We start from the raw sequence: 9,139 nt of genomic DNA, 5'->3' as shown, positions 1-9,139 counted from the left end.
CCTGGTCTCACAGGGCCGGTCCTGAGACAAAGGACTGAGAAATAGCCTTTCACCACCCGCCCCCCAGCCGGCTCTGACATTGCAGCCTGGTCTGCAGGGTCAGGGTTTTCTGCTTGGCTGGGCTGTAGCTGCTGCTCCCAGGTCGGGGCTGAGTCAGCCTCACCCCACCCCTCTCCAAGACCAAGAATTGCTCATGACCAAGTAACATTCAAAAGTCAAAAGTCCAGCTCCAACTCCTTTATCCTTCCCCTAGGTCCATGAATAGAGGCATTCCATTCTAGAATGTATGAGATAGGAAGTATCTTAAAACAGTATTTAATCTAGTGTTTCCTAACTTGTCCAACCATGATCAGACAATTAAGAGGCATTGCTGATCTAACCCTTCATAGAGGGCCTTGCTCAAGGCCACACATGAACCAGAGGCAATGCCCGGAGCAGAGCCTGGCCCTGAGGCCAGCCCAGAGCCTTTTTCCTACCATCCTCACTGCTGGGACAGTCAGCGGAGGGGGCCTCTCCTTGCTTGATCTCCCAATGACAGGGGACAGTGAGATGGGAATCTGGAAACAGGCCCAGGCTACAGAGGGCCACAGCTGACCCTAGTTTGCCCTGGGCCACCCCCATTTTACCTGCGTGATTTCTAGCCAGAAAACTGGCTAGCAGGGCAGGTGAGAGAGAGTGAGGGTAGAAATAGCAGCAGGGGGCCATGCCCTGTGGCCAATTCTGTTTTGAAGAGTCAGTGTCATCTGATTTGTTTGGGGGCTTATGGCCCTCATCAAAGCCAGTGCCTTAATACCAAATCCCATTCTGCCTTTCAACTTCAGGTCCAGGGTTTCCTAACGCCCTAGAAATGGGCCCCTCATTCTCTGGGGAGTCGGGCCCATCTCCAGGTTCCTGTTGAGCTACACACGCTCGAGGGATGGTGTCGGCACATGGCCCTGCTGAAATGTCCAGCAATAGGAGGTGTCAGAGGGCTGAGTGGTAACAAAAAATGATTCTGCTTGGTTTGGTGTAGCCAGGAAGACCAGGGCAAGGAGTCTTCAGGGAGTAGATCTCTGACCCTGAGGAATGAGTGGCCAGGGCTCTTCCTGGAGCTTCTCTGCTGACCTGATGCAAGTGTGGCAGCCTCCCTTCGCCTCCCAGCAGCTCCGGAGGAGAGAATGGGCAGTCAGATGAGGACTGAGCTGGCCACGCCCAGTACCAATCCCATGGCAACTCAGGGGCCCCTGTCCCTTCCAGCAGCCACAGCTGTCTGACCTACGGTGGGCAAACTAGGAACAGGAAAACAGAAGGCCCCACAGCCCAATGCCTTGGGGGCCAGAAGGTTCATTCCAGGGTAATTATACTGACTTCTTATGATTGGCACTGCTAAGCCCAGGGGATTGATTCCCACGCAGAGATAGCAGCACTCTCCCTCCAGGTGGCACCAAGTCCCTCCCACAACCCTCCCTCCCCCCAGAGCTGGCACTGACCAGTGGTACCGTATTCATCACTGAGGAGTGACTGGTAGCTGCGTGGCCGTGAACTGAGCACTGTGAACTGCACAGTTTGGGTGGGAAGCAGAGGTGCTAGCCCTCATGCTTCAACTGGTCCCTCCATCAGGACCTCTCCTCTCCCCTGGAGGGTTCTATGTAATTGATGGACTAAAGGGTAAACAGATCCCTGTTCCAAATGGCTCCCATACCGCCTGCCCTGAGTGGGACTGTCTGGGTTACAAATCCAGATCCTAGAATCACAGGCAGGCACGGCGTGGATGAGGTGGGGGCCTTGGTCTAGCTTGACCACCTGGTCCAAGGTGAACGCTGCCCTTTGCGGGGAGCTGCCGCTGCCGCTGAGGACTGGGATCCAGAGGCATATACTTCCGGTTGGTTAGCGCTCACGTTGCTCCTCTCACCCCCTGTCCTCTGGTCCAGGCAGATCAGGGGCTCTGGGAAAACTGCTGGAATTCAGGGCAATGATTAGCCCTTTCCAGTATCCTGTGAGAGACCAGAGAGAGGGTTCAGATTTAACACGGGGGGGCCCTCAACTCCTGGAGAAGTGACACAGGCTTTATTGGATGGGCTGGTCCAGGTATCCCCCTCCCCAAGCTGAGAGGTGGAAGATAATGTCCAGAGACAGAGGGCTCTGGGGGAAGAAACAAGTGGGTCAGGTTAGCGTGTGGCCCAGTCACAACTAGCCGAGGAAGCTCTCCAGGCTTCCCTTTAGCACATTTCTGCCACCGTAGTTCCATCTGTAAAATGGGAATGGAGGGGGATGAGGGGAACTGGGTGCGAGTACATAGCCTTGCCAAGAAGCACTGTGAGACTGACCCTTCCCCTACCGGCCTCTGCCTTGCTCCTGGGGAATCGCTCCCAGACGATTAGGCAGCCATCTGCAAGGGGAGAGTCAGGCTGGGACTGAGACACCCACAGGGGAAGAGCTCCAGGACTGAGGAGGTTGGAAGGAGGAGGAGGAAGAGGATACCTTTAGGGTAAAGGGTTCCATTTTGAGCCTGGGTCAGGGCCCTGCATTACCCAATCAGGACGGCCGGGATGAAGAGGAGGCCAGCTCCCAGGAGGAAAGGGAAGCCCTTCATGAAGTTCAGGGTGGCTGGGTAGAGCGAGTTGAAGATGCCGGAGGCTGTCAGCATGGCCAAGCCATTCACACAGGCCACAGCAGAAAAGAGAGCGCCTGTGAAGAAATAAATACCACACTCAGGAATTTGAAAGACCTAAATGCAAATCCTGACACCACTACCTCGCAGCTGTGTGACCTGGAGCAAGTCACTTAACCTCTCTGAGTGTCACCTTCCTCAGCTATAACTCCTACATCATGTGTTGTGATCAGGCTTCGATGAGGTCATGCATGGAAAACACCTGTGCTACAAAACAAATGGCTGTTATTAAATCTATATATTACAAGTACATGTGATGTCTTCTAGCAAAAGTCTGATCAAGTCTGATAAAATGATTTTAGGTTTATCCCCTTTGGAATCATCTCCTGTTTAGGATAAATTTCTGGGCTAATTCTCAGTTTCAACACTTATTAGCTGTGTGATCACCGAATAAGACACTTATCTTTCTGGGTTTCTGTCCCCTTCTGTTAAATAAGGATAATACCTTTCATAGATTGTTGGTAACACTATAATCACATGTAACGCACCCTGTGATAGGTATCACAGGGCCTGGCCCCCGGGAGGCAGCCAGTTAGTAAGAGCTGTTCTTTTCTCCTGTTCCCCTTGGCATCTCTGGGCACAGTGAAGGTGCTAGAAAAATGCTTATTGAGTGAATGAATGAAGGCACACGGGTTCTGAGGATAACAGCACCCATGGTGGGCTGTACATGGCACCAGAGTCTCTGCCATCACCAGATCCTACTTCCAGGGCAGATGGGAAAAAGTGGATGAGCCACATGTTTCCGGATTGGGATCTAAAGACCAAGAGGCCTGAGAAGCTATTCTTTATAGATATGACAGCATGGGACTTCCCTGCTGTCACAGTAGTTAAGAATCCACCTGCCAATGCAGGGGACACGGGTTCGAACACTGGTCCAGAAGATCCCACATGCCACGGAGCAACTAAGCCCACGAGCCACAACTACTGAAGTCCACTCGCCTAGAGCCCGTGCTCCGCAACAAGAGAAGCCACTGCAATGAGAAGCCCACGCATGGCAACGAAGAGTAGACCCCGCTCACCGCAACTAGAGAAAAGCCCGTGCGCAGCAACAAAGACCCAACACAGCCAAAAATTTTAAAATAAATAGAATCGATATGCCAGCAGAACACAAATTTTGCAAAATAAACAACAGCCCAACAGAAGTTGAGATTAAACTATCAGACTGTCAGAGCTCAAAGGGCCTACAGATGTCATCAAGAGCAATTCACGGGACTTCCCTCGTGGTGCAGTGGCTAAGAATCCACCTGCCAATGCAGGGGACACGGGTTCGAGCCCTGGTCCGGGAAGATCACACATGCCGCAGAGCAGCTAAGTCTGCGCACCACAACTACTGAGCCTGCACTCAAGAGCCTCTGAGCCACAACTACTGAGCCCTCGTGCCACAACTACTGAAGGCTGTGCACCTAGAGTCTGCGCTCCGTAACAAGAGAAGCCACCGCAATGAGAAGCCTGAACACCGCAACGAAGAGTAGCCCCCGCTCGCCACAACTAGAGAAAGCCCGCGCGCAGCAACGAAGATCCAATGCAGCCAAAAATAAATAAATTAATTAATTAAATTTTAAGAACTATAAAAGAACCCCTCCCCCCACACACAAAAAAAGAGCAACTCACATGTGTTACAGATGAGGAAACAGGCCCAGATCACACAGCCGGTGTGACAGAGCCAGGACTAAAACCCAGATCCCCAGACCTGCTGCCCTTAGAGATAGACCTGGGAGTGCATCCTAGTTCCACCACTTACTGAGTGACCTCAGGTGAATCAATTTAACCCTCTGGGCCTCTGCTTCATCTGCCATGTGGAGACAGTGAAACCTACATCACAAAGTTTGACACTGACCCCAGGGAAGCAGGGAACTCTGGCATCGTCACATCCATTTTACAGATGGAAAAGCTGAAGTTTGGAAAGAGTAAATCCTCTGCTTGGCTTATCCAAAAGAACATAATCGTATGCTGCTGACTGCAAATTCCAACTCTGTGGTCTGAAAATCCAAATCGCTGTGGCTCTCTGCCAGCCCTGGGCACTGGCTACTTATTTCTCCAGGGTGGGAGGGAGGAAGGTAAGCTGCCTCCTGGCCCGTGGCTGCCCTCTGCGCAGTTCAGGAAACACTGGGCATGGGGAACCAGACACAGGTAACCCTGATACTCACCCTGCTCTGACTCTCTCACCAGCCTGGAGAGCTTGGCCCGGATGACGGGCGTGACGACCAACGACAGGAAGAGGAGCCCGTACCCTGTGAAGACAGAAACAACCATCAAGGAAATGGGGTTGAGGAGAGGGGTGCCCAGATGAGATGTAGCAGAGGTCCTGTACCTACCCCATGAGGGACTCGGATTAGACACAGGAAGAACTTCCCTGATGGGGAAGGAGACAGTGATGGGGCACAGCAAGCACACAGTGAACGCAAGTTCCTTTTCCCTTGACATTTAGTTACTCACAGGCTTACGCTGTTTCCTTCGTAACCATTTCTCTCCCTTGTGCAACTGTTACCTCCTCAACAAAAACTGCAAACTGCTAAAAAAACAGTGGCGCCTCTGAAATGCATTCACGATGAGGCCCCCCAGGGCTCCTTCAGGTGAAAGGCCCCCAAATCCCAGAGCAATGACAGTGTCTTCATCATCTCTGCACCCCCGAAGGCGCTGAGCCCAGCACCGAGTCCATGGAAGATGCTGTGGGCAGGAGAAAAAGGTACCTGGTACCCATCAGCACTGTCCAGGCGAGCAGCCACGTTAGGAAATCTGTGATTGCAGAATGGCTGACTGTACACATTTTAGGGCTCTATTAAAATAAATCTGTCCATTCAGGAAACTTAACTTCCTCATTTGCAGCTGCCCCCTCCCACCAAGAAAAAAAAAGAAAGAAAGAAAAGAAGAAGTGACACAAGGAGGAATTTGATAGCTGCGGTCTGAGAAGACTGGCTTTTTTAAAAAAACCCAAAGAAGCTGACCAAGGATATTTGAGATAGGTCCTGTGATTCTTATCAGAGAAGTGAGTATTCAGGCATTAATGGCTTGGACTTTGCTTAAGAACACCATGAATATAGGCTGTGGGAGGCCAAGGAGTACAGCAATTACTGTAAGGACAATTTTTTTGTCTTTGGCTCTATCTTACTAACAATATTTACGGTTGGTGATGTGAATGAATTACTTTGGCTATTGAAGATCTATGTCTTCTGTATAACAAAGATGGCATTTTTATGAGGTTTCTTAGTTGTCTGTCCTCCAGTGCAGGCTAGGGGCACAGTGTGATGTTTCCAAAGACATGGGCAGCAGGTGGCCAGTCCCCAGTTTTCACCCAGCAATTCTGAGACAAACTGTCCCTGAACCCATACACACTTTACCTGTGAACATGAGGGGTGTAATGGTAGCAAATGCAAAGACCACCATCCCCATGATGTTGAAGGCCAGACCGATCTCAGCCACCCAGGCGTCGGCCAGGCAGTACTGCAGAAGCCTCAGGCCCAGCAGGCTGGTGAGGTATGGGAGTTGCTGAGCCGCAGAACCGTAGCCAATCAGCCTAGAGTCCCAGCAGAGGGGTGTGCTCAGCTCATAGAGGGTCAGGATGTCCTGGGCCCCAAGGTGCACAGTGATCACCACGAAGATGGCCAACGAGTACAGGGCTAAGTGCTTCCTGGACCTCTCCGGGGCCTGGGTCACATAGAGCTGAACGATGGATCGGTGGTGACGGAGTGTGAAGAGCCGGGCAGGTGTCGGCCCTTTCACTGTCTCACCAAAGCAGAATGCTGCATAGAGAGTCATGGCAATCAGCACGGCCAAGGCCAGCCAGAAGGGGTTGGCATAACCCTGCTCCTGGAGCCAGTTGCCACCAATGAGACTCGCCAGCATCCCTGCCACCCCGATGCACGCTTCCAGCAGGGCCATTCGGATGGTACGGGTGCGGCTGCAGCTGACATCTGCCACGGAGGCAAAGCCAGCAGCCAGGAGGCCACTGAAATCGCCGAGGAGGGCACAGAGGATGCGGCCCAGCACGAAGTAGCCAACGTGGAGCTGCAGCTGTACCACAAAGATGGACAGCACGGTCTGGAGCAGCAGGCCGAGCGAGGCCAACACCAGCAGCGGGCGGCGGCCCACACAGTCACTCCAGGCGCCCAGCAGGGTGGACGAGAAGAGTCCCACCAGGAAGCCGCCCATGTTCATGTAGAGGGTCCAGTGGGAGGTAAGCGTCTCCACTTCCTGCGGAGGCAAGAGTCTTATTACCAGGGTGCCGTTCCTCACTCTGGGCTGCCCATCGCCCACACCGTCACCAACCTGGGAGATACAGGGATGAGGACTTTCTTTGGAGCCTAAAACCTCAGAGAATTTTAGTACAACTCTTTAAAACTGACACTGGAGGAGTATGGGAAATGGGCAAGATCCGTTCTCTTACTTTTAGCACTGTGAATGAAACATGTTGCCTGCCACATCAGCAAACAAAGGATGCTGCAGCCATCAAGCCCTCAGCCACTACTGCCGCCCCTGATGCTGAGCCCTGATGTAACTCAGGATGGAGACAAACTGGCTGCCCACCACCAAGCCCTCAGCCACTGTAGCCACCCCCAAATACAGACCCAGAATGGGAAAGAACAGGATACTGGCTCTAGAGAGCTAAGGTGCATATCAGAGGAGTGATTTCAATAAGCCCAGGCTCCTGCATCTTCCCTTACTTAGAAAAGTGCTAAATTCATTGACTTATGGGAATTCCCTGGTGGTCCAATTTTTAGGACCGGGTGCTTTCACTCCTGGGGCTGGGTTCAATCCCTGGTTGGAAAACTAAGAGCCCACAAGCCAGGTGGTGCAGCCAAAAAAAAAAAAAAAATCCAGTAACTTGAGATGTCTGGTTTTCCTCAATTAACAGTAATCTTTTGATGTTCCAACTACCTGGTTTTTATTGCAAAACTCCTATATATCCTGGTGCCTCCCTTACCTCTCGGAAACAGTCCCTCAGAGCTATCTCAGAGACTGCCTTCCGGGCCTGAGTCCTCAGAAAGTCTGCCAAATAAAACATAATTCTCAACTTTCAGTTTGAGCTTTTTAAAAATTTTTTATTTATTTATTTATTTTTGCTTGCGTTGGGTTTTCGTTGCACGGCACGGTTTTCTCATTGTGGTGGCTTCTCTGGTTGCGGGGCACGGGCTCTAGGTGCGCGGGCTTTAGTAGTTGTGGCACGTGGGCTCAGTAGTTGTGGCTCGCGGGCTCTAGAGCACAGGCTCAGTAGTTGTGGCGCACGGGCTTAGTTGCTCCGCGGCATGTGGGATCTTCCCGGGCCAGGGCTCGAACCCCCGTGTTCCCAGCATTGGCAGGCAGATTCCCAGTCACTGCGCCACCAGGCAAGTCCCTCAGTTTGTGCATTTTTTTTCAGTGGACACCCTCTTTTGTTAACCCTCAAACTCGCTTTACCTATATCAACTTTAAGCATCCCCGCAACGCATTTCTCAGTCAAGTCCCAACTTTGCTCCGGCCCCGCCCACCACCCAATATCCTAACCCACTGGGCTGCCCCTAACCTTTACGCAGGCCCCGCCTGCTCCGCTGCCCCCACACTCCAGCCCAGGCCCCGCCCCTGCCACGCTCCTCGCTTCTCCCCGCCGCCCCTACCTGCGCGGTGGGGTCTACGCTGTGGTTGCTGCAGCTACCCCTGTCACGAGTGCCGTTGTAGCCAAGGTCGGCACTGAAGCGGTGCCACAGGTACTGCGTGGTGATCGGGCCCTGCAGGACCAAGGCGAAGTTGGCTAGGAAGATGACTGGCTCCACACAGCCGCGGCACAGCACGGACCCGGCGGGCCAAGCGCGGGGCTCGCCCCGGGAGTTAACGCGCCCCTCCATGCTTGTGTACTTCTGAGCTGGCGCTAGGCTTACGGTTCGGCTTTCTGCGCCTGCGCCAGGCGTCTTTTTTTCTTTCTTTCTTTTTTTTTAAGCCTGGCGGGGCGGGGCCAGGAGTGGTGGGCTCCCTTCCTCTCGGCCCCTCCCTCTCTGGGCTGGGGAGGGGAGGAGAGGGACCCCGTACCCTGGTTTACAGAGTGACCTCAACCGCAGACCTTGGCAGGATACAGCCCTGCACTCCTCCCCAGGCTCAGAACACCCATAACAGTAACAAGAATATCAATAATTAACATTCATTGATCGCTTATTATGTGCTGGGCATATACTAAACTCTAAGTGCATTAATGTCCCAACAACTCTATTGGCTAGCCGTTATCAAAGATCTCAATTGACCCACGAAGAATCAAGGACATCAGACACTCAAGGCTGAGCTGGAAGAACACACGACTTTTTTTTTTAATTAAAAAAAATTTTTTTTTGTTTATTTATTTTTGGCTGTGTTGGGTCTTCGTTGCTGCACGAGGGCTTTCTCTAGTTGCGGCGAGCGGGGGCTTCTCTTGATGTGGAGCACGGGCTCTAAGCACGGGGGCTTCAGTAGTTGTAGCACTTGGGCTCTAAAGCACAGGCTCAGTAGTTGTGGCACATGGGCCTAGCTGCTCCGCAGCCTGTGGGA

At 52.5% G+C, this 9,139-nt stretch overlaps 1 protein-coding gene across 1 annotated transcript; it reads right to left on the bottom strand.

Moving 5' to 3' along the window:
- Positions 1 to 222: 222 nt before the first annotated feature.
- Positions 223 to 8,527, bottom strand: SLC46A1 (solute carrier family 46 member 1). The gene is made up of 5 exons (XM_059047364.2): positions 8,242 to 8,527; positions 5,989 to 6,841; positions 4,798 to 4,881; positions 2,511 to 2,667; positions 223 to 1,973 (listed from the first exon to the last, which is right to left on the bottom strand). Exons 1-5 carry the CDS (start codon positions 8,467 to 8,469, stop codon positions 1,916 to 1,918), a joined length of 1,380 nt encoding a protein of 459 aa, XP_058903347.1. The 5' UTR covers positions 8,470 to 8,527; the 3' UTR covers positions 223 to 1,915.
- Between the last annotated feature and the right edge of the window lie 612 nt (positions 8,528 to 9,139).

This window comes from Kogia breviceps, chromosome 19 (assembly GCF_026419965.1).
Source record: "Kogia breviceps isolate mKogBre1 chromosome 19, mKogBre1 haplotype 1, whole genome shotgun sequence".
NCBI lineage: Eukaryota > Metazoa > Chordata > Mammalia > Artiodactyla > Physeteridae > Kogia > Kogia breviceps.
Note: the sequence above shows the minus strand (reverse complement) of the source record. Positions and strands in the feature narration are given on the sequence as shown.